The 25,028-nt window shown below is 42.4% G+C and overlaps 1 protein-coding gene across 1 annotated transcript in view; it reads left to right on the top strand.

Annotated features, from left to right (window-relative positions):
* Positions 1 to 25,028, top strand: part of Smp_078550 (putative zinc finger protein) — a gene marked incomplete at its 3' end in the record, with an annotated part of 33,018 nt that overhangs the window by 5,054 nt on the left and 2,936 nt on the right. Inside the window, exons 2-5 of the mRNA XM_018798160.1 lie at positions 6,264 to 8,408; positions 13,477 to 13,853; positions 19,305 to 19,477; positions 23,892 to 24,634. Of these exons, the coding sequence (XP_018653129.1) occupies positions 6,264 to 8,408; positions 13,477 to 13,853; positions 19,305 to 19,477; positions 23,892 to 24,634 (3,438 nt within the window). The remainder of the gene's footprint in view (positions 1 to 6,263; positions 8,409 to 13,476; positions 13,854 to 19,304; positions 19,478 to 23,891; positions 24,635 to 25,028) is intronic.

Genomic DNA, 25,028 nt, shown 5'->3' with positions numbered 1-25,028 from the left:
ACGTTCTCGTCGGGAATCGATCTACCAAGAGGTCCACTTATTAACTTGTAATACGCAGATGACATAGTCCTGTTTGGTGAAGACGCTGATAAAATTCAGTCTTTTGGTAGCACTAAACAACAATGCCAGGATGTTTGGGATACGTTTTTTCCCTGTAAATGCAAACTGTTGCTCCACGACTGGCCTGCGTCAACACCTGAACTAAGGATAGGTATTGAGGTAGTCAAACGCGTCGATAACTTCATTCATCTTGGAAGTCTTATCAGTCCTGATGGGTTGATGTCTAACGAAATCTCTGCACAAATTCAAAAAGCTCGTTTGGCTTTTGCCAACTTACATCACCTATAGCGAAGTCGAGATATCCGTCTATCAATAAAAGGAGTATACTGTGCAGTGGTTCGTACTATCTTACTTTACGATTGCAATACGTGACAGTTAAGGGTGGAGGATCCTTGTAAGTTACTAGTATTTAATCACAGATGTCTTAAAAATATTGTTCTCATCTTCTGGGGTCACCGGGTAATTAATAGTGAGGTTAGACGCAGGGTATTAGGGAATGATGGTAAATCAGTTGGTGAGGTTGTGGATCTTCATCAACTGAGATGGTTGGGCCACGTATTACGCATGCCCAACCACTGTTTACTACGGCTTGCGATGCTGATCAGTGTTGGAGACGGATAGAAGAAAGTTAGGGGTGGCCAAATCATAACGTGGCATCAATCCATTAAGCCTAACTTCTCATCTGAGTCGTGTTGGCAGATGCAAACTACTTGGTTGGGGTCCGCGTGACTATTGTAACCAGCGGTTAGAAACTCTGGGTGACATGGCTCACAATCGATCACGATGGTGTAGGTGTAAACACTTTGTCTTCCCTTTAACCATGAGGTTAGAATTACTTTATACCTTTTTTTCTATGAACTAATTCTTCTTGTTTCTATCGATTTTGTGTTCATTTTGTGCTAATAAGGTGTGGCAACTTGGACTGATGCATATATGTTTGTGGTCGTACGTTGTAAATAATTGACAGTGACAGGCGAGATAGCCGTATGCCTTGCAAAATGCGTGCACTTCTTAGTTTATTCCATTTGCTTCATATTGTAGTAGGGAACACGGCCTTGGAATGTAAAGAATATATGTAGACATTGGTATTTGACTATATTCATCTAAAAGTATTGGTAGTATGTGCTCGAACCACTGAGTTAGTATTGCTGAGATTAGGCTAGGGGTACTTATTAAAATTCGGAAATCGGTTGGTAAGGTCGTTATGGTTAGAGGACTTGTCACACATACTCAATTCATAAAGTCCCTAATAGTTGGTTTTAGTCGTTTGAGGAAGTGCAAACAAACATCCAGTTTGGAGTCCATGTAGTATTCATAATCAATGGTGGGACCGACTACAGTAGCTACCTTCACGTGGTGTTCGGGCTTGCCTATCGTGATGACTCAACCGAGCTATATTAGCTGGAACATATGTTCCTGTACGTTCTACCATGCCAGGCAGGTCGATTGGAGAACGGTAAGGCTAAAGGCAGCAACTCAAGGTCTAAGGGCGGAGTCCCACTGCTGACTGTAGAGGGCTGTGATAGCAGTAAGGTGTTTCCCTCGGACAACCAGCATCTGCAGCAATGCTGCCTTCTCACAGGGAAGGAAGGGGTTAGGAAAGGTCGACCCTAAAAATGTCACGCCTCACCCCACCTCACGGATTTCCGTCTCCGGCGGTAAGGCCTTTTGAAGAACGGAACTAGCACGTTAAAAAATTCCCACAAAAAGGCCGTGCGTGACCGGCCTCAAGCAGTTGTCCCTTGGGCTCTGCGGCCACGCTCCCAGGTCGTTAAGACCAACACTAATCCAACTTTTTTTTCAGGTCCCTCAAGAAATACCCTTCCATCGTGTGGGCAGCTGGGAAGTGATATTACCCGTCATACCCGTAACAACACACAAAACCAAGTTGGTCACAACCAAATCCTTCCTACATCTGATAATTCTCTTATCGTCATGACTAACCCTTTATCACCTCGCACCGTTAGGGCAAACGATTTGAGTACACGGGACGTTATTCCTGGTCTCCTGAAACCACGCTCTAAACTACATGTAGGAACTTTTATTGTCCGAACATTGTGCCATGTAGGACAACAGGCTTCCTTAGCTACGAATTCGGAATCTCGTACCATCGATGTGTACTGCGTCTCGGAAACGCACATACGGGATCCGAGTAGCGTCATTCATTTGACCTCACCATATCAAAATAAAGTACCATCTTGATTCACACTTCGTGTATATTGAAGCCCTGATGCTGCTTCCCGTGGCCTCGCTGGTGTAGGTATAGCATTGAGTCCTAGAGCAGGACTAGCTCTTTTAGACTGGATCCCAGTAGGCAGTCGTCTGTGCGCTGTCCGACTAAACGGGACAGTAAGGACTTGGAATGATAGGGACACTCGTCGTTGCTTCTTGGTCGTTTCTGCCTACTCTTCCACTGACTGCAGCTCAGATGAGGTAAAAGATGAGTTTTAGAGAAAGCTTTCTTACCTCCTCCATAAAGTTAGGCGCTCTGATGTAGTAATAGTGGCAGGTGTTTTAAATGCTGAAGTAGGTAAACTAAGCGAAAAGAAAAGACACCTGGGTGGATCTTATGGTGTCGTGGGTGAAAGAACAGATAATGGCGACCGTCTGTTGCAGCTATGCTCAGATAACCCTCTGTTTGTAGTAAATACTAACTTTAAGCACAAGGAAAACATCTTTTGACATGACGACCCCCGAATTCGTCACAACGTTGGACCCAACTAGATCACACCGGTATCAGCCACTGATGGAGGTGCTCGGTAGAAGACCCGCTCGTTCTGAAGCATATAATTTGATTCAGATCATGCTCGAGTGCGTGCGCATATTTGTCTGCGCCTTACTGGACGTAGGAATGTTACTTCAAGGAGACCTCTTAGAGTTCTACTTAATGATAATCAAGCTAAGAATATTTCAGGCACAAGTAGAAAAACAGTGAGGCAGACATATATGTGATGCCCACCCTGAGGCAGCTTGGAATGATATCCGAGAAGCTGTGAGAACAGCAGTGATATCTGCCGGTAAGACAAACCATAAGGTTAGGGAGAAATACTGGATTTCAGCAGCATCTACCACACTGATAGATGCTTGAAAACTCATCTCATCTGGCTGTGAACACGACGAGGAGCGGAGCCAGCTTAAGCACATGCTAATAAGAAGCCTACGCAATGATTGCGAACAGTGTTGGGTAGCGAAAGCTAGAGAGATGGAAAAGACAGTGGCGATAGGTAACAGCAGACAACTGTTCAGCTTTGTCAAGGAAACAGGTGTTAGGAATCTAACTGTTAGTGAAACTATCTCGGATAAAGATGGACATATCATTCAATCTCAATCCAGGAGATTGGATCGGTGGACAGAACACTTTAGGGATCGGTTCAACTGTCATTCAGCCTTACTTCAGCTTCCCATGATCTCCAGTCGACCTGGATGGCAAGTTGATGTAAGTCCCCCAACTCTTAACGAGGTTGTAAAAGCTATAGGAAATCTGAAGCGAGGGAGAGCAACAGGTCCTGGCAGGTTTACCCCTGAGATTTTTAAGAACGACGGTCCCGTACTGGCAGTGAGATTGACTGAGGTCTTAGGTAGAATCTGGGAACTGGACGTAATTTCATCTGATTGGTCTTAATCACTGATTGTTCCAGTCTATAAGACAGGACAAATGTCCTTTTGTGACAATCACAGATGAATCAGTTTGACTAATATAGTGTCTGAAATATTAGCTTCAACAATACTTGGACGCCTAAGTAAAGCTCGTGAAGAGCAGACAAGAGAAAACCAGGCTGGTTTCCGACCTGAACGTGGTTGTATAGACCAAATATCCACACTACATCAAGTCCTGGAACATAGACACACATTCAGACGCTCCACAATCGTAGTATTTCTGGACTCTAAGGCGGCTTTTGAGTCTGTTAGTCGTGAGGTTCTATGGAAGTGTTTTTTACCGAAAGGAGTACTAAATAAGTAAATTACCCTTTACACAGGCTCTCTACTCGAACACAACTGGCCGAGTTAGAGCCTATGGCGAGGTATCATTAGGATTGAATATCTCAATTGGTGTTCGTGAGGGTTGTTCACTCTCTCCATTCTTGTTTAACTTTATCGATGACTTACTTTTAGAGATAACAACTTCCTCATCTACATTTCGAGGAGTTGAATTTCTACCAGGAGATTCACTTGTTGACTTAGAATACGCCGACGACATAGTTTTATTTGGTGAAGACGCTGACAAAATGCAGAGTCTTCTGACCACTATAAGCAACTATGCAGGTATGTTCGGGATGCGATTCTCTCCCTCGAAGTGCAAAATGTTACTTCAGGATCGGGTTGCATCGGCACCTGAACTAATGATAGGGAGTGAAGTAGTTGAGCGTGTCGACCGCCTCACTCATTTTGGGAGTCTCGTCAGCCCTTGAGGTCTGGTGTGTGACGAAATCTCAGCACGGATACAGAAGGCTCGTCTAGCTTTCGCCAACTTGCGTCATTTATGGCGTAGGCGAGATACCCGTCCACCAATCAAATGGTGGGTTTACTGCACAGCAATTCGTTCCTTTTTACTTTATGGCAGTGCAACATGGCCGGTAAGAGTAGAGGATATTTGTAGGCTGCCGGTATTCGATCATAGATGTCTTCGAAGCATTGCTCGTATATCCTGGGACCACCGAGTAAGTAATGCAGTTGTTAGGAAACGGGTACTAGGTAAGGATGGGAAATCGATGTATAAAGTAGTGAAACTTCATCAGTTGAGATGTCTGGGACACGTGTTACGTATGCCCATTCACCGACTGCCCCGACGTGCAGTGTTTTATGGCCGGTGTAGGAGTAGGTTGGAAGAAAGCTAGGGGCGGCCAAACCAAAACGTGTCACAAATCCATGAAGTCACTGACAAGTGGACTGATCCATGTTGGTAGGTGTAGACTTCCTGGTTGGGGTTCGCGAGATGATAGCAATGGTTGGTTAGAGACCTTGAATGACATGGCTCAAAATCGTTTGCAATGGTGAAGGTGCATCCACTCTTTGTGATCTACCAAATTCTAATCTTCTGAATTCTTCATGTCTCTATCTTTTTTCTCTCTCCAAATTTATTTCACTGGATTATACTCCTTGAATAAAATCTTCAAACCCTAATCTTTCGGATTACTGTTTATACTCTTACTACCTCTACCTCTACCACTATGGGATTTGAATCGACAACTGCATCTCTGTGTTAATGTGGTATGGCAACTCGAACTGATGTACGTACGTACGAAGTTCTACGTTGTGACTGACTGTTGATTTCTATCACACATGAATACCACGTTTTACAGAAAAGAGTAATAGTTCACAATTCGAATTTATATAATTCAATGCAAACTGATGGTATTACCAAGCCGAATTATATTTAATTGATAATTTAATTAATTAATAATTTTACTGCCTTTACCACTATGAGTTTTGAATCGACAACTACATCTCTGTGGTAATGTGGTACGAAAACTTGAACCGATGTACGTACGTACGAAGTTCTACGTTGTTGGCGACCGACTGACTGGATCAATGGTGGGATACATTGTATGACATTGTTTAAATTCAACTACAGTGACCCCTATGTATGTATATTTTTCCTCTACCTATAAATCTTTAACTTCGCTATTGCTACATATATCTTGTTTCTTGGTTTCATTTTCTATTCTCCAAACGATATTATTTTCATTTATTATTTTACAATCATTGATATTACTAGTGTTTGTTTTCCGTTGTTGTTTCCCTTTACCGTGTTAATATTAACTGCATAACCGATGTGCGTGCTCCTTTTTCTACTTTGTTAATTATTAAGCAATGAGATATTATCAATTTTTGGATCTCGATCTCCCCGTTTTTTGTGTGAACTGGCACCCAGGTAGTAAATATATTTAAGGACTACATTACATTTGTTTTTACATAGATATGAACATTTAAAAAATTTTTTTAGGATCGTTGCCTACATATGTTGTTGGAATCAGATTTTTTTCACTCAAATTTATTGATGTCTTGTACCTCAGAACACAATCTGCTATAAGTTTAAGTTTAGTAGAACGCCAATTATTGCTCCTAGTTATGTTGTTCATTTAGATACAAACACTGAAATACACGTAAGTTGTATGTTTTTCCTCCGGTAAATTGGTTAATTCTAAGTATTTTGAACCGCTTTTCTCTACTCAAAGTTCTACCCAACTTAAAATTTTTCACAGGTGCCCACCTCTATTTCCGTCACTGAAAGTGGCGTTACGAATACCGTCCACATTGATGTCAACATTGGATCTATTCAGCCGGGTTCTTCAAAATATTCACACCCAACATCTTTGGGGATTACCTGTCCGGAACATGCTTCCAATGTCTTGGACGACCTCACACCGTCCCTCTCTTTGACCACAATAGCGCCTGGAAATTCTTCAAATCGTTTGTTGCCGTTCACAGATGATCTTGGTTTATGCATTAAACACTCTCCTGATGTGTCACCCTTAGTCGATGATGATGAAGATGTACGTTCACTCTTGGCAGCAGCAGCCGCTGTTGCGGCTGCCGACTCCAGGGTTCATCAAGGTTCACCGTCAGTTCGCTCTTCCTCTGGACTTAACACTCCACCTGATTCAAGAAGTAGTCGACTTATGGACACAATCACTTGCAGACCAATGTCAGTTGGTGTTTGCGATCAAACTCAGGTCATTCACTCAGTAGATAGTGTTCCTATGTTAGTTTCGAGTCATAGTTTGTCAAGAACGCCCTATGCACATAGCGATGACCCTCTCGCAATCCTAATCCCAACACCCACAACACAGTCTGTGTCTACTAGTTATTTGTTATCCTCCAGTGTTTCCACTCCATGCAGCTCTCCTCTGACATTCCGATCTCATTCCCCTGTTCGGACACATTTAGATGGTAGACATACGTCCGATATGCCTCACCATAATTTATCCTGCGAATCTCATTCTATCGAGAATGAACGTACAAATTCTTCTCTCGCGTCAGTTTCTCACTTTCCCCCACCAAATACACCGCCTGTGCATATGGACGATTATGTAACTCGTCAAAGTCATGATGATCAGGTTTTTAATTCAAATCTTTTACTTCTGAAGGATACAGTTCATGCTTCATGTGTATCACTAAGCTCTCCTAAAGTAGTTTCAGAATGCAACTCATCTGGCCATACTACCACATCCTCGTGTTTACCAATCGGTGAACATACCTCAACAACAGTTCTTAGCCCTGTTGTTGTATCAAAGGAGTATACTGTCTGCTCATCAGCGAATGTAACAGATGTATCGGATAGTCTTACACATAACTGGACAAATACTACTACTTGTGAACCAAATATTCAGGCAGCAAAAGGATGTTCAATTACGGATAACAATTTTGATTCTGTATCTAAAGCGACAGACGAAAATTTAATGGATTTAGAACAAGTTATTTCATCACACTCAGCTTCATTACCGGCTGTTGACGATGAGTACTTTTTAAAAACGTCTGATGATTTTCGTGTCGATACAGTAGTGAACATTGAACTTGAATGTATTCCTCATTCAGATAAAATTCCTTCTTCAGCAGATAGTGGCGCGTTAGCGTCTTCGAAAACATCTGCCATGTGTTCTGCCGAACCAGATTTCCCTGATGTTTACGTCGATGTTTCTGACGTAAACCACAATACTAATTCTGTGATACTACCACACGAGTCGTCAATTAGTGTCAAAGCAACAACAGCTCAGTTCTCTGAAAATACGAAACTTATATCTTCTGTAGTGGCGCCTGCTGAGAGCTCTATTGACCTCAAGTGTGAAATAGAGAGTCAGAAAAATGATTGTTTTATCCAGTCTGCTGATGACGATAACAAGTTTAAAACAGCTACATCTGTGTCCCCTTTAGTTGAAGACCCCACATTCCAAGAACCATGTGAAACTGAAAGTTCTCCAGTTACCAAGGCTTCTATAATTTCAGAGTCACCAACAAAGGATGATGTTCAGATTAAGATCAGTAATGAAGATCAAAATTTACTTCTCACATCAGAGCACCATAATGACAGTTTAGAAGATCCAGTTGAACCCAGTGGGCATTCTCCTTCTGTTCATTCATCCCATAGAGAAGACGATGAAAAAGTGTATAACGATGCTGATTACGCGGCTGCTGCAGTTGCTGCTGTTGATGATGTGGTGTATGCACTAGCTGGTAATCGTAAACCTGATCCATCTTTAACTCTTGACCCGGCCTTAGAAGGCACAGGAACAGATCGTCTGTATAGTTTAAGCTTAGCTCCAGTTCATAATGAATTCAATAATTCACACATGAATACTTCCAATTCAGATTTGTGCAACACAAGCTTTGTGAATACTAGCAAAAACTCTGTAAGTTCATTAGATTTAAACATAACTTTAAATTTTGATGCTAAATGTCATTGCACTTTTTGCATATCAATTGTGTTAAGTTTAAGTTCTTTTTTCGAAACCAAGTAGTAGCGTAGAAAATTCTTCGTATTTATCTGATCATCTGTTTCCTATGCTTCATGTTTCATTTTGTAATTGTGCTCATGTTCTCGTTTTCCTTACATGAGGAACAAAACTTTTCCAGTTGCAACAAACCTTGACTTTTTAACTTCATAAACGTACTACATGGTTGAAATATAGTCCTTATAGGCACTAATAAGCATATGATGTGAATAGATATCACTAGCTTATTTTACACTGGTTCTCTTAACAGTGAGCATCGGAAAATATATATTGTGGTCTGCAGGTCGCTGTGGCTTTAAATAGTTTAATATAACAGTTGAAAAGTTTGTCAGAAAATAAAAACTCCAATGGTCGAAGTCACGTCCACTGATTCCAGAGTGAATTATGCACTTTTAAACAAAAAAAAGTGTAAATTGTCACCGTGAATACCCTGGTACAGCCAAGGGTGGGAAGACTCCACCCTCCTCGAAATGCTCTCACATGGCCACGTGCATACAACCACTGTCACGGAAGTCCTACTCACCACCTCACAAAGGGGGTGTTGTTTACGAAATTGAGAGAACGAAAAGTGAATATCTGGCGCTTTAATCGGGTTGGTGGACATGGAGGATTTACCGAGAGGAGTTGGAAAACCCTGATTGCAAACAAATAGTGCACATGGGCTCCAGGATCCTGAGGGAGCAAATGGCGTATGAACCTATTGATTGTCACTGACTACCATGGGACTGCGTCTCCCAAAGTCACTCCACTGACTTGTGGATCATACCTTTACGTCGATGGTTCCGGGTGTGGCCCCCTAAGAAAACTACCTGCTTCAGTGTGGGCGCATAAGTAGTATCACAGCCCACACACAAATCAAATGAAGATCACTACTGGAAATATTATTCTTGCTTCAATCGGCGTTCAGATAAATCACATTGACAATCATTTGATGACATTCATTTCTATTTTTTTATATACTACGTCACATATCTACTCCCTTGTATTCTCACTGTGTATCCTTATTTTTCAAATTACACAGCGGCCCGCCTATGGTGTAAACCTTGTACTATCTAAACGATCTCGAGTCACTGACTGGTCGAAAGTTGGATGCTATCACCGAATACGAATACTGAAAGTCTTTCTGAAACCGCGTATACCATTCAAACTGGTTTCCCTCAACGTTCGCACACTAATGCAAATCGAACGACGTATACGGTTGGCTATGTCTTGAGAAAGCCTTAATATCGATTTCCGTTGTTTGTCCGAAACCTGTAGTCAAGACCCCAGTGAAGTACTACAAATCCGCCTCACATCTATCGCTTCGAAAATCTTGTTTCACATGTGTTTATCCAGGGGGCTCTGTGGCATCTTCGTCTGGTTTTGCTGGCGTTCGTGTCGCAGTAAGCGCTTGAGCTGAGGCAGCACTAACCGATTGGATTTCCATTGACAGTCATTTATGTGCTTTTAGATTAGAAAGCTCCATCAAAGCGCAAAGAAATGGGTGTAGGAAACGATGTTTTTCGTCATTCACCCCTACACTCCGACAGATTGCAGCCCGAATGCGATCAAGGATGAGTTTTGTCACCAGTTAAGTATTCTTTTACAGGAAAAGAGTTCGACATTGTAGTGCCAGCCAGATACTTGAATACTCAGGCCGGGAGTCTAGGCACAGAAGAGAGTCGTTTAGGTGGCCGATGCGGACTTGTTGGTCACAGGTCAGATAACGGGGACCGTCTACTGCAACTTTGTGCAGACCACAATCTGTTTCTGGCTAGCATTAACTACTGGGACAGTCATCGCCAATGTGCTACCTGGCATCCTCCTTCTGCATCTTAAGCCTGGACTCAGGTTGATCACACCGCAATCAGCTATCGCTAACGTGGTTGTGTACAAGACTGCCGCTCCTTTTGGAGCACCTATCCGGACTCTGATCATTACCTTGTTTGCGCTAGTTTACCTTACGTTTCAGCGGCCAACAAATTCATCGTCATAAACAGATCGATGTCAGTAAATTGGTTGCAACTTCTATTACAACTAAATATCGAACCGAGCTAGGTTAAAGACTAGCTACTAGCCCACCGAAAAGTAAAGATGAGTATTTGTTGCAATTGTATGATGCCATGAAAATGGTGAATAAAGTCGCTTGCGGCTTCGCAAAACGTCCCGCTTATAAGCACTGGGTTTCTTCAGGCTCCCTACGACCCATCAAAGCACGTCGGTCTACTCCGGGTGACCGCAAGTTTGACCACAAACGACGACTGTTACGTAATGAAATTGGGCAAAGCTTGCGTAAGGACCGAGAAGCCCGGTGGTTGGAGAGTGCCCACGAGTTGGAAGCAGCAGCTGCATCTGGTAAACGCCGGAAGCTCTCATCCAAGTCACCTTCATCAAGAAGTCTGGTGTGACTGAAACAATTTGTACCGTCGTCTCGGACGATGTTCAGCTATCCGAGGAGCAGCTTGAGTGGTCTGTTGCCCCGGCAACATCGATCAGACTGTCCTTCCCTCCATGAGCTGTGACGACTGACCAACCTAACGAGGTGGAAGTCCGCAAGGAACTCCAGCTCTTGAAGCACTACGATTTACCAGGCCCAGATGACTTTCCTCCGGCTCTTTTTAAAGATGGTGGCAAATTTCTGGTTAAGGTCTATGGATTAGAGTTTTAACATCATGGAATGAGTCAATAGTTGTCCCTATCCTTAAAGAGTTCAGGTTGTTCCTGTAACAAAAATCGGGAGATAAGTCTACTTCCGATCGCGTCCAAACTGTTGGCTTCCATCCTACTTCGTAGATTGTTCGAAACTCGAGAGAGATTGACTCGCAAGGAGCAGGCTGGTTTTCGTTTTGGTCGAGGATGTATTGATCATATCTTTAACCCCCCCCCCCACAAATGCTAGAACACCGTCACACTTATCACAAGCCAACATTCGTGCTCTTACTTGACATTAGATCCGCCTTCCTTTCGTTGGACTGGGCTGTTTTCTGAGATCGCCTATTGAAGAAGGGTATGCCTGAGAAGTTTATTAACATCTTAAAGGCCCTATATACAAACACCTCAGGCAGAGTGAGCGTATACAACCACCTTTCTCGATTGTTCCATTCAAGCAATGGGGTTAGACAGGGTTGTCCAATCTCACCGTTCCTCTTCAACTTTGCCACTGATGACATTCTGGAAACAGCTCTGATGTATGTATGTAATGGCGCTGTAGATCTGTTGCCCGGATAAAGACTTCTCGACCTCCAATATGCGGATGGTATTGTCTTACTTTGCGATAATGCCCAAGCCATGCAATCAGCACTTAATCAGTTGTCAATCAGTGTCCGCAGGTACGGTATGTGCTTTGCTCCTTTGAAGTGCAAAATACTCTTACAAGACTGGCAGGATTCTAATCCTTTACTCACCCTGAGTGGTGAGCAGATTGAAGTAGTTGAGAAGTTCGTGTACCTAGGTAGCTGCATAAACGCTGGTGGTGGCGGGAGTGGTGAGATCGATACACGTATAGTGAAAGTCAGAGCGGCTTATGCCAATCTGGACCATCTTTGGCACCTTCGTGACGTTAGTTTAGCTGTAAAAGGATGGATCTACAACGCGTCGGTGAGGGCAGTTATGCTGTATACCTGTGAGATCTGATCTCTACGAGTTGAGTATGTTAGGCGACTTTTTTTAATCTTTGTTGTCTCCATAAATTAACTTTCATTAAATGGCAATATTATGTTAGAAGTTCGGAGGTTCAATGCCATGTTTTTGAGTACAGAGACGATAATACAACTGGTGTCACCATCTTGAAACACCGACTTCGGTGACTTGGACATGTCCTAGGAATATCGTTCCAGAAAATTCCACACCGTGCACTATTTGCTGACATTGGGAACGGTTGGGAAAAGCAGATAGTCAGTGCACGTATCGTGATATGAAAGAAAGATGTACAGTACCGGCTTCTGTTGGTCCTTCTGAAATTTTTACACTGGGATAATATTCGTGATTATCTCAAATTTTATGCATGAAATTGGAAATAAAAATAACGTCATAATTCACTGTGCGATCACGCGTTCGTTTACTTTTTAATAATGTGAAGCTGCTCAATACTGGTTTAAAGGTCTACATTTTCTAGTGATATGTATTAGCTTAATTTAAAAAATTGAAAATTGCCGAGTTCTCAACAGTAGTGCAGTATTCAATCCTACTAACTAATCTTACATTATATGACCATGCCAACTAACACGAATCTTAATTTATAAGTGCCCTCAGTTCATTCTGTTTATCAGGGATGCAGGTTATTAATGTCGTCGATCATCGCAAATACGTTAGAATTGAACGGAGGTGATTTTTATTGATGATTGTGCGGGACCTTATATGTATTATCGCAACTGTGATATTGAACTCAGTTAATTATTAGACAATTACCTTACCCCAGATGTCGAAAATATACGTATTTTTAAAACGATTTTAATGGTGTGCGAATTTCGCAATTCCAGCATGTGGCTTGATCTCAAAGGCGTTATAGCGTGTTATTTTGTCGGCATTGTTCGTAGCGTTGATACTTCATACAGTAAAATCAAAAAAGTCATTTTATCCTTCCTGATTCGGTTTGAGCTCCCGGACACTATCCCTGCCCTCAATCTAAATGAAATGATTTGTGTGGCGTATATATATTTGATGCCTCGTTGTACCAATATTTATGTGTTTAAATAATAATAATGATTTTATTCCAGAGCTTAAATTCCTGTCTCGCTATCTAGTAAAAAAACAGTACAGGAATAATGTGAAAAGTCGTAATTGATACTAAAATACGTTGACAAATCCTCAGTTTTTACCTTCGAAATATAGTAATGTAACGTTCCAAGTCCGATTATTTCGTTAACAATACAAGTAATCTCATTTATTTTCATATTAGTGTTTTAATTACCACATGTAATTTAAATATTTAGAAATAAAATTTTTTCAAAGCTACATTTGTTATCTTGAATTATTGTCAATAATCTAGGATCAAATACCTATTGTGTTTTTTGGTAATAATCAGGATCGCGTTCGCTTTCATCACTCTCTGGTGGCTAATGAATCTTCAGATGGTGAAATTTGTTCAGAGGATCACTTATCCAGAAGCTTATCTAATGCTTCTCCTAATAACTGGAATAAAACGGATGTGAAGGGTGAATTCTTATGTCTATCATGCAATAAAACGTTTTCACAAAAGACTTTACTTCTGAAACATCGAGTTATGCATGAAGAACCAAAACATATGTGTGACACTTGTGGTCGCAGCTTCGTACGAGAAGACAAACTTAAGCGTCATGTGATGTCTATCCATACGGCTGAAAAACCTCATGTTTGTCATATATGTAGTAAAGCTTTTTCCCGAAAGTAAGTCAACTTTTTTCTTTGTCACTATTAGATTGATTTTGGCGCAAATCGTTTTATTTCTCAAGTGTTTTGTCGTTTAACTGTTGAGGCGAAGCAATAACTAGTGAGTTAGAGCACTTGACTTTCGACTGAAAAGCCACCAGTTTAAATGAATATTTACCTACTTCAGTTTGGGCGACCAGGAAGTATCACTAACCCTGTCAGTAGGTGTAACGAACTAACTATATAACTCTACCTTCCTATAAACAAAGAGAGTTAAAAATTTCTGTCTTGAATTTTCCACCCGCCTTCTCGTGGCGGGGGTGTTTACGAAATTGAGAGAACGAAAAGTGAATATCTGGCGCTTTAATCGGGTTGGTGGACATGGAGGATTTACCGAGAGGAGTTGGAAAACCCTGATTGCAAACAAATAGTGCACATGGGCTCCAGGATCCTGAGGGAGCAAATGGCGTATGAACCTATTGATTGTCACTGACTACCATGGGACTGCGTCTCCCAAAGTCACTCCACTGACTTGTGGATCATACCTTTACGTCGATGGTTCCGGGTGTGGCCCCCTAAGAAAACTACCTGCTTCAGTGTGGGCGCATAAGTAGTATCACAGCCCACACACAATTAAATGAAATGACAGTTTTTAGTATGGCGTATATATATATATATATATATATATATATATATATATATGTTCAAATAATAATAATAATTAATTTACAATGGTAAGGTTTAGACAAATATAGGGGTAATACTTCAAACATAATCTCTTAAAATGTTTTATATGACCATCCTTTACGAGTTGTTTATTAGGTTCTTCAGTTGCTCATCTAAGTTGTCTGGATCGTCATTGTTTATCTTGTTTCCACTCCAGCTCTGTAAAAATTTGCAGTGATATGCTAGATGACAGTTTAGACTTATCGAAGATTCAAAGATTAAAATTTCCAGTTTTCAGCAATATCTTATGGAAAAGGTGAAACCTTAATTTACTCTTATCAAACGATAGATATCATATGTTAAGAACTTCAAGGAATCATTCAATTTAACATCCTTATTTATTTATTTATTTATTTAAACACATATATATTGGTACAAAAGGGCACCAGGTACATATGCGCCACACAAAATAATGAAAGTAGGAAGAGAAGGGATGAAAAGATAAGGCGGACTGAAATGTACAACCAGAAGACTCTTTCAGTTAAGAAAGTTAGAACCATTCTTTATGTAGAGAGTAAAAGAAGGTTGCAGCAGGATCGCCACTGGCTTCTATTCTGAGCCATATCTGATAACGTCTCTAGCCACTGTGTTGCACCATCTCTCGGACCCCAGCCAGGGAGTCGTGAAGGACCAACGGAAGCTAGCCCTTTGCAGCTCTCTTTCATGCCACGACACCATGTCATACACTGACCTCCTCTCCGCTTTTTCCAACCAGTCCCAGAGTCGGCAAATAATGCACGACGTGAAAGTCTCTGGGACGACATTCGTAAAACATGTCCAAGCCACCGAAGTCGGTGTTTCAAGATGGTGACACCAATTGAATTATCGTCTCTGCGCCCGAACACACGATGCCGAACCTCTGCATTACTAACATGGTGTTGCCACTGGATGTCAGCAATCCTTCGGAGACAACGATGATCGAACACAGAGAGTCGTCTAACATCCTCAACTCGGAGAGGCCAGGTTTCACAAGCATAGAGCAAAACTGCTCTCACCGACGCGTTGTAGATCCGACCTTTTACAGCCAGACTAACATCACGAAGGCGCCAAAGATGGCCCAGATTGGCATAAGCCGCTCTGGCTTTCATTATACGTGCATCAATCTCATCACTCACGCCACCACCAGCACTTATATAGCTACCTAGATACACGAACTTCTCAACTACTTCGATCTGCTCACCATCCAGGGTGAGTACAGGATTAGAATCCTGCCAGTCTTGTAGGAGTACCTTGCACTTGGAGGGTGCAAAGCACATACCGTACCTGCGGACACTGATTGCATGGCTTGGGCATTATCGCAAAGTAAGACAATACCATCCGCATATTGGAGGTCGAGAAGTCTTTATCCGGGCAACAGATCTACAGCGCCATTACATACATACATCAGAGCTGTTTCCAGAATGTCATCAGTGGCAAAGTTGAAGAGGAACGGTGAGATTGGACAACCCTGTCTAACCCCACTGCTCGAATGGAACAAGGGAGAAAGGTGGTTGTATGCCCTCACTCTGCCTGAGGTGTTCGTATACAGGGCCTTTAAGATGTTAATGAACTTCTCAGGCACACCCTTCCTCAATAGACAATCCCAGAGAACAGTCCTGTCCAACGAATCGAAGGCAGCCCTGATATCAAGAAACACTACGATTGTTGGCCTGCGATAAGTATGACGGTGTTCTAACATTTGGCGGAGGGTGAAGATATGATCAATGCATCCTCGACCAGAACGAAAACCAGCCTGCTCCTCGCGAGTCAATCGTTCTCGGGTTTTAAACAACCTACGAAGAATGATAGAAGCCAATAGTTTGGACGCAATCGGAAGTAGACTTATCCCCCGATAGTTGTTACAGGAACAACGTGAACCCTTTTTAAAGATAGGGACGACTATTGACTCATTCCAAGATGTTGGAACACTTTCTTGCTCCCAAACCTTTGCAAACAACACCGTCAGTTCCTTAGCCAGAAAGTCACCACCATCTTTAAAAAGAGCCGGAGGTAAGTCATCTGGGCCAGGTGATTTGTAACGTTTCAAGAGTTGGAGTTCCTTGCGGACTTCCGCCTCGTTTGGTGGATCAGTCGTCACTGGCCATGGAGGGCAGGACAAACTGGTTGATGTTGCCGGAGCAGCAGGCCAGTTAAACTGCCCTTCGAAAAATTCCGCCCATCGTCCAAGACGTCGAGAGGTGTTAGTGATTGGCATCCCGTCATCCTCGTAGATTGTTTCACTCACACCAGACTTCTTGCTGCCAGTGGCTCGGATGAGTTGGAAGAGCTTCCGGCAGTTACCAGATGCAGCTGCTGCTTCCATCTCATTAGCACGCTCCGACCACCAGGCTTCTCGGTCCTTACGCAAGCTTTGCCCGATTTCATTACGTAACAGCCTTCGTTTGTGGTCAAACGGTCACCCGGAGTAGACCGACGGGCTTCCATCAGTTGTAAGGACCCAGAAGAAACCCAGTGCTTGTAAGCGGGACGTTTCGCGAAGCCGCAAGCGGCTTTACTCGCCATTTTCATGGCGTCGTGAAGATGCAACCAATGCTCATCTATACTTTTCGGTGGGATGGTAGCTAGCCTAGAGGCTAGCTCCGCTCGATACTTACTTGCAACAGAAGTTGCAGCCAGTTTACTAATATCAATCCGTTGGTGGTGGTCAATCCTTCGGCCACTGAAAAGTAAGGTGAGATTGGCGCAGACCAGGGCATGATCAGACTCCAGATAGGTACTCCAAAAGGAGCGGCAGTCTTGTACACAACCACGCCAGCGGTAGCTGATCGCGATGTGATCAATCTGAGTCAAGGCTTGGGATGCAGAGGGAGGACGCCAGGTGGCACACCGGCGATGACTGTGCCGGAAGTTAGTGCTGGCCAGAAACAGGTTGTGGTCTGTGCACAGTTGCAGCAGACGGTCCCCGTTATCTGTCCTGCGACCAACAAGTCCCCATCGGCCACCTAAACGACTCTCTTCTGTGCCTAGACGCCCGACCTGAGCGTTCAAGTCTCCGGCTAATACTACAATATCTGTCGAACGCACTTTCTGGAGAAGAACTGTTAACTGGTGGTAAAACTCATCCTTGATTGCATCCGGGCTGCAATCTGTCGGGGCATAGGCGGAGATGACGAAAAGACACCGTTTCTCACGCCGATTTCTTCTCACTTTGATGGAACTTTCTAATCTAACAGCACATAACCGACTGTTAATGGGGATCCAATCGATTAGTGCTGCCTCAGCTCTAGCGCTTAGTGCGACACCAACGCCTGCAAGACCAGACGAAGATGCCACAGGGTCCCCGGATAAGCGCACGTGGAACAAGCTTTTCGAGGCGACAGATGGAGAGCGGATTTGTAGTACTTCACTAGAGTCTTGAATACGGGTCTCGGATAGACAACAAACATCAACATTAAGACCTTCCAAAGACATAGCCAGCCCTATCTGTTGTCTGATCTGCATTAGTGTGCGAACGTTGAAGGAAGCCAGCTTGAACGGCGTACGTGGTTTCAGAAAGACTGCTTCAGCATTCATTATCGGTGGAAGCATTCACTTTCAACCAGACAGTGACTGGAGATCGTTTAGATAGGACAGATTTTCCACCAAGAGCGAGCTGCTGCATAAGTTGAAAAGTAAGGTTACACAAATTGGGGATAAAAGGGGGTGAATTAGCGATATGGTAAGTAATAATAATAATAATAATAATAATAATAATAATAATGTAAATTGTCTTGCTTCTAATATGAGCAGGAATAGTATCATCAATAGAGTTCATCATTTCATTCATTTGTGTGTAGGCTGTGATACTGCCCGGGTGCCCAAACCGAAGCAGGTGGTTTTCTTAGGGGACCACACCCCGAGCCTTTGACCTAAAGGTCTGATCCACAAGGCAGTGGAGCATCGTGAGGAGATTCAGTCCCATGGTAGCCGTTGACCAATGACAGGTTCTTCCGCCATTCGTTCCATCAGGATACTGGAGCCCATGTGCACCATTGGTTTGGAATCAGGGTTTTCCAACTCCCCTGGGTGGACCCTCCGTGTCCACCAATCCGGTTATAGCGCCGGACATTCGCTTTTCGTCCTCTCACTTTCGTAAACAACACCCCCGCCACGAGAAGGCAGTGAGTAGGACTTCCCTGGCAGAGGCTATATATTCGCTGGCCATGTGAGAGCATTTCGAGAGGGAGAGTAGACTCTCCCCACTCTCGGTCGTACCAGGGCATTTGGGGGCAATTTAACATCCTGCTTCTTTTCAGTTGCCCAGTATCCACCCACAACCTTAATTAAAGTCTGAATTTTAGACTCCAACTTTCAGCAAATTTGAAAGTCACGGTTTCAAGAACCTCTGGATACTACTGATTAAGTCATACATCAGCTACTCACTCAACGGTCAACTGAAATTGGTCATAGGGTTTAACTGGATCGTTACAATCATAGTTAGTGAGTCTATGCACTAAAATATACAAAACGTGAAAACGTGGTTCATTTGTTTCAAAAGCTTATCTGTTTTTAGTTGCGGATTAAAACCTAAAATTCAAGCAGTTAGATAATATCAGTACTCGGTTTTCATGTGATTGTTGGTCTTAACATAGTGAACATTTGCTAGCAATCGATTACAAGAAATCTGTCCAATTAGTCTTCAGTCCAGTTACGGATTATATCCCTCTTAAATTTCCTTGATAAAGTTTCTTGACATATATTGGGCTTCACGCGCGAATGACTTCAATATTCACTTACGTATCTTTAATTCATTTCTTTTACCAGAGATAAACTTAAAGATCATTTGAAACATCATGATCGTGCAGCTAGGAATTTTGAGTGTCAACAGTGTCAGCAACCTTTTGTTCAAAAATCTGATCTTAACAGACATATACGTGGAGTACATCAAGGTGAGCCAGGAGTTGGGATAAATATGACAATAAAACGGAAAGCGCCAGGTTAGTTATATTTTCATGTGATTAGTTTCTCACGCCTTTTGAGACCCTAGTAAATACCACTAAGGTTATTTATAAAAAACGATGAATGGGCTGTTAAGGTCGCGTTAGTTGAAGGACTTGTCACCTGTGCACATTTTCGACCTTGCACACGACAACCAACCAAAACGAAGTAAGAAACTATTTACACTGTTATAATCCAAAATGGAGGGTGTGTTTCCTTATCTGTCGTTTTTACTGGCTTACATGAAAAATGTGAAGTTTTCTACGACGAAAATATTATTCCATCGTGCTGCGCGCGTGTCAAGTGTAGAGCAGTCAGTCGTAATGGGAGAAAAATTACAGCATAGCAAAAGATTTACCTCCAATAAATTCTGTGATAAAAATTATTTCAAAATATCTTATTATTTATTTATTTGAACACATAGATATTGGTACAAAGAGACACCACACAATAACAACGAGGCTGTGGTGAAGAGAGTGCGTATAGGAAAAAGGAGGACAACAACGAACAGAAATTAGTGTATGGGAGTGAAATAATAATAATGGTATTAGTAATAAAAGAAAATGTTCAGTTAGCAAAAATACAACCGGAAATAATTCTTTCAGTTAACGAAGTTACGTTCACTTTTATGAAGAAAGTTACAACATAATCGCCACTGGCTTTTATTTTTTAGCCATGTCTGATAACGTCTTAAGCCACTGTGTCGCATCATCTCTAGGATCCCAACCGGGAAGTCGTGAAGGACCAACAGAAGCCAGTACTGTACATCTTTCTTTCATATCACGATACGTGCACTGACTATCTGCTTTTCCCAACCGTTCCCAATGTCAGCAAATAGTGCACGGTGTGGAATTTTCTGGAACGATATTCCTAGGACATGTCCAAGTCACCGAAGTCGGTGTTTCAAGATGGTGACACCAGTTGTATTATCGTCTCTGTACTCAAAAACATGGCATTGAACCTCCGAACTTCTAACATAATATTGCCATTTAATGAAAGTTAATTTATGGAGACAACAAAGATTAAAAAAAGTCGCCTAACATACTCAACTCGTAGAGATCAGATCTCACAGGTATACAGCATAACTGCCCTCACCGACGCGTTGTAGATCCATCCTTTTACAGCTAAACTAACGTCACGAAGGTGCCAAAGATGGTCCAGATTGGCATAAGCCGCTCTGACTTTCACTATACGTGTATCGATCTCACCACTCCCGCCACCACCAGCGTTTATGCAGCTACCTAGGTACACGAACTTCTCAACTACTTCAATCTGCTCACCACTCAGGGTGAGTAAAGGATTAGAATCCTGCCAGTCTTGTAAGAGTATTTTGCACTTCAAAGGAGCAAAGCACATACCGTACCTGCGGACACTGATTGACAACTGATTAAGTGCTGATTGCATGGCTTGGGCATTATCGCAAAGTAAGACAATACCATCCGCATATTGGAGGTCGAGAAGTCTTTATCCGGGCAACAGATCTACAGCGCCATTACATACATACATCAGAGCTGTTTCCAGAATGTCATCAGTGGCAAAGTTGAAGAGGAACGGTGAGATTGGACAACCCTGTCTAACCCCATTGCTTGAATGGAACAATCGAGAAAGGTGGTTGTATACGCTCACTCTGCCTGAGGTGTTTGTATATAGGGCCTTTAAGATGTTAATAAACTTCTCAGGCATACCCTTCTTCAATAGGCGATCTCAGAAAACAGCCCAGTCCAACGAAAGGAAGGCGGATCTAATGTCAAGTAAGAGCACGAATGTTGGCTTGTGATAAGTGTGACGGTGTTCTAGCATTTGTGGGGGGGGGTTAAAGATATGATCAATACATCCTCGACCAAAACGAAAACCAGCCTGCTCCTTGCGAGTCAATCTCTCTCGAGTTTCGAACAATCTACGAAGTAGGATGGAAGCCAACAGTTTGGACGCGATCGGAAGTAGACTTATCTCCCGATTTTTGTTACAGGAACAACCTGAACTCTTTAAGGATAGGGACAACTATTGACTCATTCCATGATGTTAAAACTCTAATCCATAGACCTTAACCAGAAATTTGCCACCATCTTTAAAAAGAGCCGGAGGAAAGTCATCTGGGCCTGGTAAATCGTAGTGCTTCAAGAGCTGGAGTTCCTTGCGGACTTCCACCTCGTTAGGTTGGTCAGTCGTCACAGCTCATGGAGGGAAGGACAGTCTGATCGATGTTGCCGGGGCAACAGACCACTCAAGCTGCTCCTCGGATAGCTGAACATCGTCCGAGACGACGGTACAAATTGTTTCAGTCACACCAGACTTCTTGATGAAGGTGACTTGGATGAGAGCTTCCGGCGTTTACCAGATGCAGCTGCTGCTTCCAACTCGTGGGCACTCTCCAACCACCGGGCTTCTCGGTCCTTACGCAAGCTTTGCCCAATTTCATTACGTAACAGTCGTCGTTTGTGGTCAAACTTGCGGTCACCCGGAGTAGACCGACGTGCTTTGATGGGTCGTAGGGAGCCTGAAGAAACCCAGTGCTTATAAGCGGGACGTTTTGCGAAGCCGCAAGCGACTTTATTCACCATTTTCATGGCATCATACAATTGCAACAAATACTCATCTTTACTTTTCGGTGGGCTAGTAGCTAGTCTTTAACCTAGCTCGGTTCGATATTTAGTTGTAATAGAAGTTGCAACCAATTTACTGACATCGATCTGTTTATGACGATGAATTTGTTGGCCGCTGAAACGTAAGGTAAACTAGCGCAAACAAGGTAATGATCAGAGTCCGGATAGGTGCTCCAAAAGGAGCGGCAGTCTTGTACACAACCACGTTAGCGATAGCTGATTGCGGTGTGATCAACCTGAGTCCAGGCTTAAGATGCAGAAGGAGGATGCCAGGTAGCACATTGGCGATGACTGTCCCAGTAGTTAATGCTAGCCAGAAACAGATTGTGGTCTGCACAAAGTTGCAGTAGACGGTCCCCGTTATCTGACCTGTGACCAACAAGTCCGCATCGGCCACCTAAACGACTCTCTTCTGTGCCTAGACTCCCGGCCTGAGTATTCAAGTATCTGGCTGGCACTACAATGTCGAACTCTTTTCCTGTAAAAGAATACTTAACTGGTGACAAAACTCATCCTTGATCGCATTCGGGCTGCAATCTGTCGGAGTGTAGGGGTGAATGACGAAAAACATCGTTTCCTACACCCATTTCTTTGCGCTTTGATGGAGCTTTCTAATCTAAAAGCACATAAATGACTGTCAATGGAAATCCAATCGGTTAGTGCTGCCTCAGCTCAAGCGCTTACTGCGACACGAACGCCAGCAAAACCAGACGAAGATGCCACAGAGCCCCTGGATAAACACATGTGAAACAAGATTTTCGAAGCGATAGATGTGAGGCGGATTTGTAGTACTTCACTGGGGTCTTGACTACAGGTTTCGGACAAACAACGGAAATCGATATTAAGGCTTTCTCAAGACATAGCCAACCGTATACGTCGTTCGATTTGCATTAGTGTGCGAACGTTGAGGGAAACCAGTTTGAATGGTATACGCGGTTTCAGAAAGACTTTCAGTATTCGTATTCGGTGATAGCATCCAACTTTCGACCAGTCAGTGACTCGAGATCGTTTAGATAGTACAAGGTTTACACCATAGGCGGGCCGCTGTGTAATTTGAAAAATAAGGATACACAGTGAGAATACAAGGGAGTAGATATGTGACGTAGTATATAAAAAAATAGAAATGAATGTCATCAAATGATTGTCAATGTGATTTATCTGAACGCCGATTGAAGCAAGAATAATATTTCCAGTAGTGATCTTCATTTGATTTGTGTGTGGGCTGTGATACTACTTATGCGCCCACACTGAAGCAGGTAGTTTTCTTAGGGGGCCACACCCGGAACCATCGACGTAAAGGTATGATCCACAAGTCAGTGGAGTGACTTTGGGAGACGCAGTCCCATGGTAGTCAGTGACAATCAATAGGTTCATACGCCATTTGCTCCCTCAGGATCCTGGAGCCCATGTGCACTATTTGTTTGCAATCAGGGTTTTCCAACTCCTCTCGGTAAATCCTCCATGTCCACCAACCCGATTAAAGCGCCAGATATTCACTTTTCGTTCTCTCAATTTCGTAAACAACACCCCCTTTGTGAGGTGGTGAGTAGGACTTCCGTGACAGTGGTTGTATGCACGTGGCCATGTTGATTGCTTGGAAATGAACGCTTTTTTCATGGTGTATTTGTTCTGGATCCAGAAAGTTCTAGGTATTTTATACTTTAAAATTCACCATTATATATATATTTCTTTTGGAAATAATTTTTTTCATATTCTTGCACTTCTTGTTTAATAGTAAATTAAAGAATTTTTTAACTTCTATAAATCTGAAGTTCGATATTTGTTTCATCTGTAAATCTTATCTTCTTAGGCTCTGCGCCGTTGCGTTTATCTAAACGAAAATCCAAGTCTACAACTGATAGTTCTGAGTCCAACAATAATGAGACTAAATTGGAAATGTTATCAGTGGAAAATTCACATAATATTCCCACCAATATGGCTATAAATAGATCACATAATGGAAAAACTGTTAGTGGTATGCGAAAAAGTGATAATACAGAATGTGATATAAAAATAAACAATAAAATAGCATCGATCACTAGTGGAACTACTGTTTTTACTCCAGTCTCAATGATTGCAACCACAACGTCAGCATCATCTGCAGTTAATTTTACTCCTATAACTGTTTCACTATCACCTGCTGGTATGACTCAAGCAGCTCATCCGATTTTTGCAGCTAATGCTTCTGGTCTAATGTTTCCTACAATGACTGCTCATCATCATCATCTTGTTCAACAACAACAAGCAGCGGCTGGAACTGTCATGTTACCAAGTGCCAGTGTAGCTTCTGTAGCAGCAATGCATCCATCAGGAATTACCTTACAACAGCAACAACACCAACAATTTTTTGCCATGGCTGCTATGCCAGCTCTTGCTCAATCAATTACGGTCACACAATCATCTAATGGTGTTCAACAAGGTACTAATGTTCAACCTACACATAATTCAATTCATTTTCAACCTGAATTGAAAACAGTAGCCACTCCTTCAGGTCCTATGATGGTATTGACTCATATAGCTGCACCAAATCAGTCCGGTCAAGCTCATCCATTGGTGAGTTTCTTTTATTCATGCGTTATATTTTATAAAACTTTTATCTATCAATCACTGGTTTTTATAGGTTCATTTTTTATTTACTGTTGTACTAATCATTTCACCGTTCATATTGTTTTCTTACTGTCGAAAGTCGTTTAAATATTGATTACTGACTTACTAAATAATATTGTTTGAATACAGTTAGACCCTCCTTGTTTATCGAACAGGTTTCTGGATCTTCATATTTATTTTGTATTTTATGTTTTACCAAAAGTTGCTGATTTCATAATTGATTCGTTATTTTTTGGTGAATATTGTTTGAATGTGCACCCAATTTTATTAATCATCCTTAACTTCACTGGAACGAATGTAGTTTTAAGAAATATGAAAAGCGATCTATCATTTTGTGTTA

This window comes from Schistosoma mansoni, chromosome 6 (genome assembly GCF_000237925.1).
Source record: "Schistosoma mansoni strain Puerto Rico chromosome 6, complete genome".
NCBI classification, from domain to species: Eukaryota; Metazoa; Platyhelminthes; class Trematoda; order Strigeidida; family Schistosomatidae; genus Schistosoma; species Schistosoma mansoni.
This window is presented reverse-complemented; position numbering and strand designations above follow the sequence as displayed.